The sequence below is a fragment of the Dendrobium catenatum genome, unplaced genomic scaffold, assembly GCF_001605985.2.
Source record: "Dendrobium catenatum unplaced genomic scaffold, ASM160598v2 original_scaffold_59640, whole genome shotgun sequence".
Taxonomy (NCBI): Eukaryota; Viridiplantae; Streptophyta; class Magnoliopsida; order Asparagales; family Orchidaceae; genus Dendrobium; species Dendrobium catenatum.
The window spans coordinates 361,242-376,272 of record NW_021378092.1 but is presented as its reverse complement, the minus strand read 5'-3'; the positions used below and the strand labels follow the sequence as shown (position 1 = coordinate 376,272).

Sequence of the window (15,031 nt, the reverse complement as noted above, 5' to 3'; positions counted from 1 at the left end):
TGTTAGCCAAATCAGTGTAACATTTAAAAAAAAAACAGTAAATCCAGACATTATAGCAGACAAGCAGAACGTTGAAACTCAATACGCTGTAAACACAAGCTACACTTAAAACTTGGAAAGTGCGAGCTATAAGATAATATTAATAAACTTACTTCGTTTGTCTCTGAACCGCATGCTATAAATCCATCTAAAACTGTTAAACCTACAAAATTCTGCAGTCCAGCAGCCAAAGAAAACGTAATATACATCAATTAATACTGAAAGTGGAGTAAGTTCAAGTTTTAGAAATGGAAAAAAAAAAAAAATAGAACTATACAACCTTCTCATTGGTATGACCGGTAAAGGTCAGGCTGCAAGCATTACTGGACAGCCCACTTGTGCTGGATTTGTTAAGATCCCATAACTTGAGCGTATTATCAGTTGAAGCAGAGACAAGGGTGTCTGAGTCCACAAATTTCACATAGCTCACAGCCTTTCCATGTCCAGATAAAGTACACCACGGACCTCTAGTGTTCCGCAGATCATAACAGAATATCTTGTTATCAGCAGAGCCAAAGGTCAATAAATGAGACGAATGAGGCGAGAATTGAACACAGCACACATTAGCCACATTTCTAATTGTAGCAATGCAATTTCTCTGCAGCACATGGAAATGTTGTCCATCAATAGAAACTAAATATAAGGTCTTTAAACAATATAAAATACAAATTATGAACTTACAAAAATGAGTTGGTTATAAAAAACAGGCTTTAAATTCTATAACCTACTGAATCCATAACGCTAGTACAACAAGAACAACAACAACATCAAGCCTTTGTCCAACTACGTGGGATCAGCTACATAATTTTTTTTTTCACCATTGTGTCCGGTTAAAAGTCAAATTCTCATTTAAATCTAATAAAGAAAAACCATTTCTAATATTTTATAACCAACTCTTTTTAGGCATACATCTACATTTCTTAACATAAGTCAAATCTAATACCTCAACTTTCCTAATCGGGTCATTGGAAGGCCTCCTTTTAATGTGACCAAACCATCTAAGGCAACTCTCTCTAATCTTATCTTCAACTGGAGCTACTCCAACCTTTTCACATATATGCTCATTTCATATCCTATCTCTAAGGGTAAAGCCACTCATCCACCTAAGCATCCTCATCTCTGCAACACTTAACTTAGTATTATGCTTGTATGCTTGTCATTTAATGACCAACATTCGGCATCATAAAGCATTGCAGGTCTCAACACCATCTTATAGAATTTTCCCTTAAGTTTGAGGGGGACTTTTCTATCGCACAACAAGCTTGATGCATTCCTCAACTTAAGGCTGATCCTTGATGTAATCCAACCGAAATAGGAAAATACTTGGTCAAACCACCTTGTGTTTTAACACAAGTAATAGCTCCTACATACATATCTTTAATGATTTGAATATAAGCGCTATTAACTCCTTTCTTTTCAAGAACTCTCCATAGCACTTCTCTTGGAACTTTATCATATGCTTTCTCTAAATCAATAAATATCATATGTAGATCCTTTTTATTATCTCTATATTTCTCCATCAAACTCTCAATAAATGTATGGCTTCCATAGTAGACCTACCCGGCATAAATCCAAATTGGTTTTGAGAAACATTAGTATGAAGCCGCAACCTATGCTCCATAACTCACTCCCACAGTTTTAAAGTATGACACATTAATTAACTTAATTCCTTTATAATTCGCACACTCCTGTGCATCACCTTTATTTTTTAAAAATAGGAATTAACACACTCATTCTCACTTATCTGACATCTTTTAGTCTTCAAAACAGTATTAAAAAGTTTAGTAAGCCAAGAAATACATATTCGAACAAGTCAAGTCAATTATGAATATTTATATCAAGATTAAAGGCGTAGGAAAAAAACAACAATGCCAAGAAAAAAAAATCAAGTGGAGGACCCAGCTGTTTGACAAAAAATGAAAAAAACAAAATGAATGATGCTACATCAACAAAATAACAAACCAAGAAGAACTTATAGTGCAAGTAATAGAAAATAAAGCTTCAGGCATAGCTGCTTGCTTTAAGGAACTCGTCTAATGCAGTTATCAGTGCATTTTTTGAAGGACTTCTGAAGAACATGCAGCCGACTTGAAAAATATTCTTTTATTAGAGAAGCCTATCTTTTAAAGCTTCGGATCAACTAATTGCTTTAAACTGCAAAATTCTTCAAATGTATGAAAAGAATACCTCTTTAATACTCCAGAGCTTCACGGAACAATCATCACTCCCACTTGCCAGCTTAGTTGGATCCACTGAAGAGAAATCAACAGACCAAGCTCTCTTTTCATGCTCTGCATACTGTGTAAACCCTTGACCAGTGTTTGCATCCCATAACTGCATTGCATCCAAGCCAATTAAATTATAATACCTTGCAAAGCATACCTAATTACCTATTAATGAGAAAATTGCAACCAATTTCATGGCAAAATTTCAGTGTCAATGACTGACGTTGAAATTATAAAATTGAAGCTCAAAATTTGTAAAGAGGTATGCCAATGTCAGCAAAATAAATAAACCAGTATAGCAAATATGAAAATAATTAAACCAAGAAATACATAGCCAAAAAATTCCCGCTCAACATTGAGATAGTAAACATGCAGGAATAATTGAACCTTCCCATACCACTAACCGACTAAAGGTTCAACAATCAAGTGAGTTGTAAGGAACTGATATTTCCTACCGCCTTCATAAATATAGTACCAGGAAGATAACAAGAAATGCTCTTTTGTTTGGAAGACAATCGAGTGATAAGGACAAAGAAAGGAGATTCAAATGTTTTTAAATCTTCTAATGGTATATAATAGAGTAGCAATAGCCTGATTATCCAAGGATTAAGGAAATCTCTATGCGGGGATAAAATGAAAACTTTCTGGAAGTACATTTAGATGCATGTTTTAGTTGCTAGCACTAGTTTTTACTCGGGAGTTTTAGGGGCATCTTTCATGCAAAGGCCAGTTCTCTGAGTTGCAACTGTTTGGTAAACAATTGTCAAAACATTGATAGAAGTTGATAGGATGACCAAAATGAATTCATATAATTATAACACAACATCTTAAACTCAACAAATAAATAAATAAGAAAGAACTAAAATACATGGAAGCAATTCCCTAGGAACATACCTAAAATATCGTTCCAACAAAGTTGATTTTCAACTTACAAACTATTGAGAAAAAAAAAGAAAGTGTTTGTGTGTGTGTGTGTGTGTGTGTGTGGGGGGGGGGGGGGGGGGGGGGGGGGGGGGGGGGGGGGGTGCGGGGGACTGGTCCGGACCAACCGGTTCAACCTGGAAGCGGCTGACTACCCGGTTCAAATTTTCTCTAAAACTGGCTTTGCAATGAGCCGAACCGAATAAAACCGGTTCAAACTAGCTATTTAACCACTAAACCGGTGTACCAGTCCTGGTTGTTAAGAACCGAATGTTCTGTTATATATCAAACATTAAAAAAGCGGACGAGGCGTCCGCATTGAGTCGCGCCTCAAGTCGAGGCGGAAGTCATGCGTATCGGGGCTTACGCCTCGAACCATCCAGCGAAACCTACGATTTTTTCACACGAGACGTACGCATCAGAGAGTAACGCCTCGAGGCAGTACGAGGCACCGCTTCAAAATTTTTTCTTCGGTATATATGTAAATACGATGCAGCCGATTCGTGTTCGCGTATAGGATTAGGGCTTCCAATGAGAATTGAAAGGCGAACTAGAGGCGAAGCCGTGAGGGAAAGAGACAAAGCTGTGAGGGAAGGAGACGAAGCCGTGAGTGCAGGAGACGAAGTCGGAAGGAGACGACGCAGGAAACAAAGCCGAAAGCAATAATGGTTTCGAAAGCAGGAAACGTTCAGGCCTCGATTAGGTCGAAAGAGCAGGTGAGCAGTGTTGTGGGCCTTGACTTTGACGCGCAATAACGAAAGCTTGAATAACTCCTAATTCAGCTTTCTTTCATTTGTCCGCTCAGTAAATGCTCGGTACTGCTAGGTATCGCTAGGTATTGCTCAGTACTGAGCAGTACATGCTTGGTACCGAGCCAGTACCGCTCGGACTAGCAATATATGCTCTATACCGATCGGTACATGCTCGGTACCACTCGGTATCTTTCCATACAAACAATATTCATAAATACATGTTTGTCTTCATGTAGAACGTTGGTGGGCTCAGTTTGAAGATGATGTTCCTGAATTGAAAGCTTTTGCAGTTTAAAGTTTCTTAGCCTAACATGTTCGGGTTCTGCAATGCGAGCGTAATTGGAGCATCTTCAATCAAATTCATACAAAGAGAAGAAATCGATTGCGGCCAGATCGAAATGAACAAACTAGTTTATGTTATGTTTAACAAAAAACTGAAAGATAGACTCTCAAATTGCAGAATCAAGGAAATATGAGAATGAAATTGACCATTTGCTTGTTGATGAGTTACAATCTAATGATGAATGGGTTACTCCTAAGAATGCTGATGTTTCTGAAGTTGAAGTAGAAGGAGAAACTCATGTCAATGAAGAAGACAAATGAAGGCAACTACCAAGTATTATAAAAGAAAGAAACCAAAATGAGATTTGGAACCTCAAAAAAAATCAAAGTATTCTTAATATAATGGAATTATTTTGTATGTTACCATTGTTTCATTTTAGAGCTAATGAAATTTAACTGATATAGGAGATAAGGAAAAAATGTTATAGATGAAGAAGAGTTGAGGATGACTTTGACATTAATTATGAAGATTCTTCTGGAAACACATCAAAGTAATGATGAGCCTGCTTAGGGTCTTGATCCTAGGGGATGTTTTATTTTTTAAGTTAGTTTATTTTAAATCTTGTATTTCTAGTAATATTATCTTGAAAAATCTTCAAATTCATAGTTGACATAATATTTTGGTATTTTTTGTTTATTTTATTTTAATTAATTTTATTTAATCGTTTGAGGCTTAAACCTCGATCCGCCTCGAGGCTACGCCGCCTCGCTTAGAAAACGCCTCGATTCCCGATTTCGCCTTTTAAAACCTTGTTATATATTTTATAATTAAATAAATTATATAATAAATTTAATATAAAATGGCAAATTCATATGTTTACATTTTAAATCAATTTTAAATTGTTATAATAATCATTTTAAATAAGCTCCAACAGCTTACGCACATGGCATTACCATCCATATGACTTTTTATTCATTCAATTAAAAAAAGCTATATTACATAATTACTAACCTAAAGTGTCTAGGTGAGTGGTAATAAAGAACTAACAGTAACTCTTCTCAAGTTAACAAGTATATAACTAGATATTTTTAAACATAAGTTAAATTTATTTTATAATGTAAATAATATTTACTTTTTAGTTAATAATATTTTATGTTTATTTATTTATTCATTTAATTATATAATATAAAAACTAAATTTTTATGATATATATATATATATATATAATTTATAGGCATAAATTATATTTAAATATATAACAGAAATTAGCAATTATTTATATTAAATTTATATATGAAGTAAATTTGTAATAAATGTGAATTAAAATCAATGATTGAGGATATTTAGATATCTTGGATCTATTGTTTAGAGTGATGGTGGAATAGATGGGGATATTATTAGTAGAAAACTAGAAATCAAGTTGGATTGTTGAAGTGGAGGAATTCATCGGGCTTATTATGTGATAGAAAAGTAATCCTCAAACTTAAGAAAAAATTATATAAGATGGTGCTGAGCCCTGCCATGCTTTATGGCGCAGAATGTTGGTCATTAAAAGAGAAGCATAATATTAAGTTAAGTGTTATAGATATGAGGATGCTTAGGTGGATGAGTGACTTTGTAAAGAGGTCACACGATCATTTAATCAGGTGAGTTTGTAAACTCTAGTCGTAACCATAATTTAATTGTATCCTTTTGTGGCAAAATCACCTAATCAGAGGGGCCCGGTCATAGACCTTTACCTGTGGTACCATTTGGAGACAATCACCGATTAAATGATCGTGTGACCTCTGTACTAGTTAGAGTTCATTTGAGAATAAATCACAATAATATAGTTAATAAGACATTAGCTCTATGTGAACAGAGTTTATCATCAAAATTATCACAATTGTCAAACTATTGTGGATGATGAATAGATTATCATTTTTAGCATTAAGGTGATAGATTTCACTTAGACATTTTAAATTTTATAAATTCTTTGTGAACAGAGTTTATCATCAAAATTATCATAATTGTCAAACTGTTGTAAATGATGAATAGATTATTGTTTTTAGTATTAAGGTGATAGATTTCACTTATACATTTTGAATTTTATAAAATTTTTTTGATGTTTTTCTTGAACATGAAGCCAAAAATGATTTGTCCAAGGATTTGAGAGCATCTCAAAATATTGTCTGATTTGGTTGATATTTTCTGTCAACATGACTATCATCAAGATATTTGAATAATTTTATTTTATTATTTAGCAATGCTAGCTTACTAAAAGAGGATCAGGCTCAAGTATTAACAATGTCAGCTACCATACAAGTGTTGCACATGAGTTTGCAGTTATTGTAATGAATTTTCTTTGTAATTAGCATTAAAGATCTAATATAAACATAAAACAAAATATCTCCATAAATTTTGTAATCGTATGTCCTTCTTGATAATAGGATGTATGGTGAAATATTTAAAATATAATCTTTAGGCATCTCTTAGAAGCTTCAAGTTCTATCAACTGTATTCCTTGCAAGGAGGAGGTTCAAACTTGAAATGTGAGACTTTCAACTCTATCCTATAGACATAGCAACCCACTTGAGAGTATCATATATTTATGTTAATGATTTTGATTTTTTAAGAGAGACTTTGCAAATTTTCAAAGTGATTGCACTCTTTTCAAGAACAATTGTGTGACTCTTGGGGTGGAATGAATTCGCATTCAACTTATTCTCAACTTATTCTCAGTCTTCTCAACGTTCTAAGACTTTACGTATGAGCATTTAGCATGTTCGTTGAAGCATATGCGGACAAATTTAATTTAGTAAATAGAGTCTACGATTTTAAAAAAGATTGTAGGTTTTACATAGCAATAGCATGCTCTTCGGAATAAGAGTTTGGATTTTTTTTTTCTTTCTATTCCCATCAACATTCTAACCTCCAAGTTTGGGAATTAATATATTTATCAAATCACGTGCAGGTGTTTGTACAATTTGCACTTGTACATTTTTTTTATACACTTACATGCTCAGATGATCTTTGAAGTATTTTTACAGTGCACATGCCTACCCATCAGTATGTTTGCAATTTTTTTTTTTTTTTGAGCATTTGCATACTCTGAGTACATTTACACTATACATCTGAAGAACATGCGAACAAAATTGCTTTTGAAAATTTGATGTGTCAAACACACCCCATCGAAATAATTGTGCAACCCATAACATGCAACGATGCATCGTTTTGTCACATTGGAAAAGTTTTCTTTCATAGGGTATATTGTTTGTTCATGGGACATACTATTTGTTTACGAGGTGTATGATTTCCTTATTATGTGTGTCGCTTAGGGTACTTGTACAACCCATGACTATTAATAGGTTGGACTACTCTTGGAAATCATTCACATGAACTCAACTATTGAACATGTCTAGGGGCCTGACCTAGTAGCTATTATTCACGTGAATGTTTTGTCCTTGAAATGTGCACATTTATATTTTGAGTTTATTGATGCTGGCATTTTGTCCTTTTTGTGCTTGTATTGTGGATCTGCTACATTAAGAGTGTCTCCTACGATTTTTCCTATGGTGCTAAGAAAAGCATGCACAAGTTCCACTCATAATGCCAAATGCATAACAATCTAGACTTTGATATTTTTTTGGATGTTTTCAGTTTTATACATTTGCACACAAGGTGATGACAATAACGATGGGGCAGTCGAGGCAACGAGATGAATTTGCAATATTATATATATTATCTTTTCTTTCTTTTTTTGCCTTTTCCTTTTTTTTCTTTTTTAAGTTTTCTTTTCTTTTAGTCTTCTCTTTTTTTAAAGAGAGAAAGGGGAGAGGAGAAAATGCAGGAGAGGAAAAAATACGAGAGGAAGAAATAGAGAAGGAAGGAGAGAGAGTAATATAAAGAGAGAGAAAGGAAGTGAGAAATATAGAGTTAGATAAATAGAGAGATATAGAAAGAGAAATAGAGAGGGAGAGAAGTAAGATAAAAGGAAAGAGAGAGAGAGAGAGAGAGAGAGAGAGAGAGAGAGAGAGAGAGTGTGACGTCCCAGGCATCCATAGTGAAAGGATTCGTCTGACAGTCTTACTTTCTTCCTCTTTTTTTTCTTTTTTTTTCTTTTCTTGCTCAGACCAATACAGACATCCAGAAATGATAATTGCATTAAAGAAACCAGATACATCAAAATACTATAATTCACATTTCAACATTTCATATACACAGTCCAAAAGAACATGTACAATAGCCGCTCGGGCTACAAAACAAAGCCAGAACATAAACTACGAAAACTCATACTAGCGTCTGAAAGGAGCTTCACGCGGGAGGCTCTGCACCTGAAATTGTTAACCACATATAATGAGCTTAAATAGCCCAGCAGGTCACCAAAGCCTATAACTGAAATCAAAGCTTGGCACGAAAGTAATACGCATGTCAAATGATCAAATCAAATCCATAACAGTCAGTTGCACATGATCAGTGAATCTATGCAGATATGGAAATTGCTACAGAAACAAGAATCAATGCATGAACAATAGAATCCCAAAATCATCAATGATAAAATCAGTGAACAGTAGAAAATCCATAAAGCTCAATAAATCAGAAATCAGTTCGTGCATCAAATCTCTTTAATAGTCGTCTTATCTATCATATCAGTCTATAACATTAGTCGAATCAATGTAATAGAATCGTATCACAGCATACCAACATATACTTCCAAATTCCAGTTCTTTATCACTTGCTCAATAAATCATATACAATTCAGTAATTGGTATTACGTGCTCAATGAGTCACATGTCACTTGTTCAGTATATCACGTGCATAAAGTCAGTTCAGTGAATCAGTAGTAGCAGTGTATGTATCAATATCAGTAACAATCCAATGACGACATAAACGATTATGCTATAACGGTGAAATCATGTAGTAACAGCAAATCCGTACATTAACAATAAATCCACACAGAAATTAAGTCCGTACTAGTAAATCCGTCAAATCAAATACGATCAACATCACTCAACCATATCCATAGAATCAATCAGATCAATAAAGAATTCACTTCCGGTTAATAGTATCAAACGGTATAAAATCACATAGAACAATCAATACAGTAAACATCGTATTCTATATTATATGGTCAGTGCATCACATGTACCACACGTATAGGTCAGCATTCGATGTATCACGTGCTATAAGATCAGTACAATTATCAGTATCGATAAATCAGTAGTATCGGTATCAGTATCGGTAGTATCAACGAATCGATGCAGTATCAATGTCCATATCAGTATCTGTGTTCAGTAACGGGTAAAATATGACAAATTAATGAAATCGTGCAATGACAGGAAACTCATAAATCCGTACAGCGTTCAGATAATCACAGAAATCATATATAATCAAATGAGATACGATATTCAGATACTTGATTAGAATGAATAGCAGAATATTTAAGTCAGATTTCATAGAACCAATGGACTCGTACAGAACAAACAGAATCATACAGAATAAACGGAGTCGTACAGAACAAACAGAATAAACGGAATCGTATAGAACAAACAGAATCATACAGAAATCAGAAATCATATATCAGATAATTGACAAAACATATCAGATAATTCACCAGAAGCAGTTATTCAAATTGCCGTACAGAAATCATATAATCATGTAGAAATCATATAATCATCAGAATACAAATACTTGATCAACAGAAATCAAATCACTGATACAGAAAAATAGAATTCACGAGTCAAATTTCACAACACAGACAGAATCGTACGGAGTAAACAGAAATCGTACAGAACGAACAAAACGTACAGAATAATAGGATCGTACGGAACATATCTCAAATCAGATAAAATCACATTCATCTCAGATAATTCTAATCAGATAATTCATAAAACAGAGCAGATACGTCACAGAATAGATTATCAGATATCAAACATCAGATTTCAGATTTCAGATTTCAGATTCCCAGACCCTTACAAAATCTATACATCATTCATTTCGTGTGGAATATGAATTTTTTACTTTCACGCCAAAAAAGTTTTTCACTAAAATCTCTCATAATAATATCACTGTGGTAACCTAAAAAATAATTGGAGGGGTAAATTTTAAAACTAAAAAATGGCAGAAAACTTAATATAAAATTCTATGATTTATTATTGATTATTTTAAAAACTTGATAAAATTAATTTAATTTTATGATTTCCATTACAATTATTTTGAATTGGTTAATATAATAATTGCTATTTTAAATATGTTATTAAATTGATAATTTTGATTAATGTGCTTCCAAAATAATAATTCAAATACTCAAAATTTGATCATAGATTCTAGTTGTTGAATTGATTTTATCTCAGGGGAAGTTCTATTATAGGTAGAGTTGGTCAAGTTTGCATCACAAAGATCAAATCCCAAGTAAAGACATAATAATTAAGCTACAAAATGTAAGGCTCAAATGCATAAAGTTCAATTACTTAAAACAAATGGAGCATGTGGACAGAATAAGGGGTTGGATCACCAAGCCCTATTTGTCTGGTTAATCACCACCTCAAAAAATTAATAATGTAAGAATAAAAATCAAGCAAGTTAGCTTCAATCAAAATTGCACAAGCTCATTATCATCCCTTCTCTTATTAGAACTCAATATGTATTTAATTGAAGAGCAATCCACCTTCCATGTAAGTCTTGTGTGCCTCCTTCTCTTCAAGGTAGGAAATACAATGTGGAATAATGAGAACTCTTTTTTCTAAATCAAACATGATTGATTTTGTAAGATTGTATTTGACTATTGATTTAGATCAATTTCCCTCCACTGCATTCATCCTTGTCATGAATCTTTGTAATGCAATGCAATTGGTTCAAATACTTACATATCCATATTTGGGCCACCACTCCCTTCCTTCAGTTGAATTTTTCTCATATAAGAAATGGTCAAGTAAGAGTATTATATTATGAAGTGATAAAATTATATGTTATTGTGTTCAAGTGCTTTGAGGATTAAGTGAATGGTCTTTCTCTTAGAATTGAATTGGTGATCTTTTGCACCCTTATAGCCCTTTCATGATGTCTTAAAACCCTTACAATTATCTTGTAATTTTTTGATGAGGCTATAATATAATCATAAATATATATATATATATATATATATATATATATATTCATCTCGCACAAATCAAATTGGCAGCAAAACCTTGCACATATGTGAATTTTCCAATTTTTTAAAGTTATTTACATGGTCACTTGAGCAATACTGGTGTCTATTTAAGCTATTTCTGCTTTTTTGAACACCTAGGCGCAATCCATTTCATTAAATGGATGCTATTTGGGAGATTTTTACTTTTGGTCAATGCATTTCTATTCATCTCGCACAAATCAAATTGGCAGCAAAACCTTGCACATATGTGAATTTTCCAATTTTTTAAAGTTATTTACATGGTCACTTGAGCAATACTGGTGTCTATTTAAGCTATTTCTGCTTTTTTGAACACCTAGGCGCAATCCATTTCATTAAATGGATGCTATTTGGGAGATTTTTACTTTTGGTCAATGCATTTCAGATCTGATTCACGCAGCATTGCATCTTTCACTCATCATTTTCACTATATTCAGTTAAGTCAACATCAAAGTTGTTACGTAGTCAATATCTATTGTTAAATTCTTTCACATTAATTCTTTCTACTCATCAATGATGCATCTTCTAACATCTATTATACATTTCCCGAAGCCCTTAAGTCTATCTTCCACACTCAAATCTTCAAGAAATACTAATATCTTGCTCTCTATTATAATCATTTCTCACCCTTATCCTACCAAATTTTACAAAAAAATCCCTTAATACTCTCATTTGATTAGTGTAGCCACTTGGTCAAATAATAATGACAATGATATCACCATTAAATGATAATCATACATCAAAATTAAAAAAATAAATGCTTTTGTCCATTTGCCCAATGTTCAAGAGGTTGGAATGCTGAAAAATATTTTTCTAGATATTAAACATAAATGACGTGTTGAGTTAAATTTATTCATTAGTCTGGTTGGAATAGGGATTTATCCAGAAAGGTCAAATATGCTACCCATTGGGAAGGCACATCTATATAAAAACTTCATAGATAATTAAGCATGTATAGTATAATCACAATTCAAAACATTGCATAACAACCTAATTTAATAAGCATGATGAAGTTCAAAATATCAAGCAAAGCTTCCAAGCCAGATACTTAACACAATTACAACCAAAAATGAAGTACGGATGTAAGGCAATCAATAAGACTACAGCAAAATAAGTCCTGAATCTTCAAGGCATCATGCTAAAAGGACAAAACAATAACAACAACAACAACATCATCATCAAGCCTTTGTCCCACTATGTGGGGTCCGCTATTAAAATCCTTTTTCTCCATTTTATCCTGTTAAAAGTCAAATTTTCGTTTAAATCTAATAAGGAAAGATCATTTTTAATATTCTCTAATCAAGTCTTTTTAGGTCTACCTCTACCTTTCTTAGCATAAGTCAAATCTATATACCTCTACTTTCCTAACCGGGTCATCGGAAGGCCACTGTTTTATGTGACCAAACCATCTAAGACATCTCTCTCTAATCTTATCTTCCACTAGAGCTACTCCAACCATTTTACGAATATGCTCATTCTGTATCCTATCTCTAAGAGTAAAGCCACTCATCCACCTGAGCATCCTCATCTCTGCAACACTTAATAATATTATGCTTCTCTTTTAATGGCCAACATTCAGCACCATAAAGCAATGCAAGACTCACCACCATCTTATAGAATTTTTCCTTTAGTTTGAGGGGGACTTTTCTATCACACAACAAGACAGATGCATTCCTCCACTTGAATTCTGTTGATAATATCCCCATCTATTTCACCATCACTGTGAACAAAAGATCCAAGATATCTAAAACGTGTACTCTTATTAATGACTTGATCACCCAAAGTCACAATCCCCTCACTAGATCTATTAATAGTAAAATTACATTCCATATATTCAATTTTAGATCTACTCAAGCGAAAACCTTTAGACTCTAAAGTTGACCACCATAATTCAAGTTTACCTTCAACTCCCTCTCTATTCTTATCAAGGTTTTAAAAGGCGAAATCGGGAATCGAGGCGTTTTTTCTAAACGAGGCGAGGCGTAAGCCTCAAAATGATTAAAATAAATTAATTTAAAATTATAAATAATGACAAAAAATAACAAAATATTATGTCAACTATGAATTTGAAGATTTGTTTTAAGATAATATTACTAGAATACAAGATTTAAAATAAACTCACTTAAAAATAAAACATCCCCTTAGGATCAAGACCCAAAGCAGGCTCATCATCACTTTGATTGTCTTCAGAAGAATCTTCATAATTAATGTCAAAGTCATCCTCAAACTCTTCTTCATCTATAATATATTTTCCTTTTGATCTCATATATCAGTTAATATTTCATTAGCTATTAAATGAAACAATAGAAACATACAAAATAAGTCATTATATTAAAGAATACCTTTGAATTTTTTGAAAGCTCAATACTTCACTTGTTTCTTCCTTTTATATACTTGGCAGTTGCTTCATTATCTTCCATTGACATGAGTTTCTCCTTCTACTCAACTTCAGAAACATCAGCATTCTTAGAGTAAACCCAATTCCATCATCGTTACCGACGTTGTACCGAAGATGTTACTGCTCAGTACCGAGCGTTGTACCGAGCGTGTACATCATGTACCCGCTCTCGGAGCATGTACCGAGCATGACTGCTCAGTACGAAGTGTGTACCGAGATGTACTGCTTAGTACCGAGCATGATACCGCCTCAGTACCGAGCGAGTACCGAGCAAACGTATCCTCGTACCGAGCATGTACTAGCAAGTACCGGCAATGCTAACAATACTGATGAAGCAAGACAATGAAGCAAAAATAACGAGAAAGAAGATCAAACAATTACCATAGACCGGAAACCAGACCTTCGATATACCAGGAAGAACTGGAGAAGAAGAAGCGAGACATGAAGCAAATGACGGAAACGATCTACAAGAAGAAAGAGAAAGAAATAATTCGTTACCATAAATCGATCCCATCCAAGTTGATTTCGAAACAAACGACCGAATGTGTCATCGAAGTCGACGGAGAATTCAGCCTTTCAGTTCTCCACCGATAGCAGAAGCACGTATAGTTAACCCTAATACTCGACCCTACTTATACGACTCAATGCAACCGCTCGGTCTATATACTGACAAATCGAAGCGGTGCCTCGTTTCGCTTCGAGGCGTTACGAACCAAAGCCTACGCCCTGTGAGAAATAAGCGCACGCTCCGCCGAATCCAACGAGGCGTAAGCCTCAACGCGCAAATGCTTTGCCTCGCCTTGAGTCGCATCTCAGTACGTACGCCTCTTCTGCCTTTTTAATCGTTGATTCTTATCAACAAGAAGAATATCATCAGCAAAAAGCATACACGATGGTACATCCTCTTGCAAATGTCTAGTGAGAACATCCATGACTAAAGCAAAAAGATATGGGCTTAAGGCAAATCCTTGATGTAATCCAACCAAAATAGGAAAATATTTGGTCAAACCACCTTGTGTTCAAACACAAGTAATAGCCTACATACATATCTTTAATGATTTGAATATAAGTGTTATTAACTCATTTATTTTCAAGAACTCCCTATAGCACTTATCTTGGAACTTTATCATATGCTTTCTCTAAATCGATAAATATCATATGTAGATCATTCTTATTCTCTCTATATTTCTCCATCAAACCTCTCAATAAATGTATGGCTTCCATAGTAGACCTACCCGGCATGAATCCAAAATGATTTTAGTCTTC

The 15,031-nt window shown here is 33.9% G+C and overlaps 1 protein-coding gene across 9 annotated transcripts in view; it reads right to left on the bottom strand.

Annotated features, from left to right (window-relative positions):
* Positions 1 to 15,031, bottom strand: part of LOC110109695 (protein SUPPRESSOR OF PHYA-105 1) — a 75,192-nt gene that overhangs the window by 37,087 nt on the left and 23,074 nt on the right. For all 9 annotated transcript variants that reach the window (XR_003699520.1, XR_002304606.2, XR_002304605.2 and 6 more), the window contains exons 6-8: positions 2,227 to 2,373; positions 320 to 637; positions 153 to 212 (exon numbers count right to left, since the gene is read on the bottom strand). Coding sequence is in view for 2 of the 9 variants with exons in the window: in XM_020840890.2 (XP_020696549.1) it covers positions 153 to 212; positions 320 to 637; positions 2,227 to 2,373 (525 nt within the window). In the remaining 7 variants the exon portion in view is untranslated. The remainder of the gene's footprint in view (positions 1 to 152; positions 213 to 319; positions 638 to 2,226; positions 2,374 to 15,031) is intronic.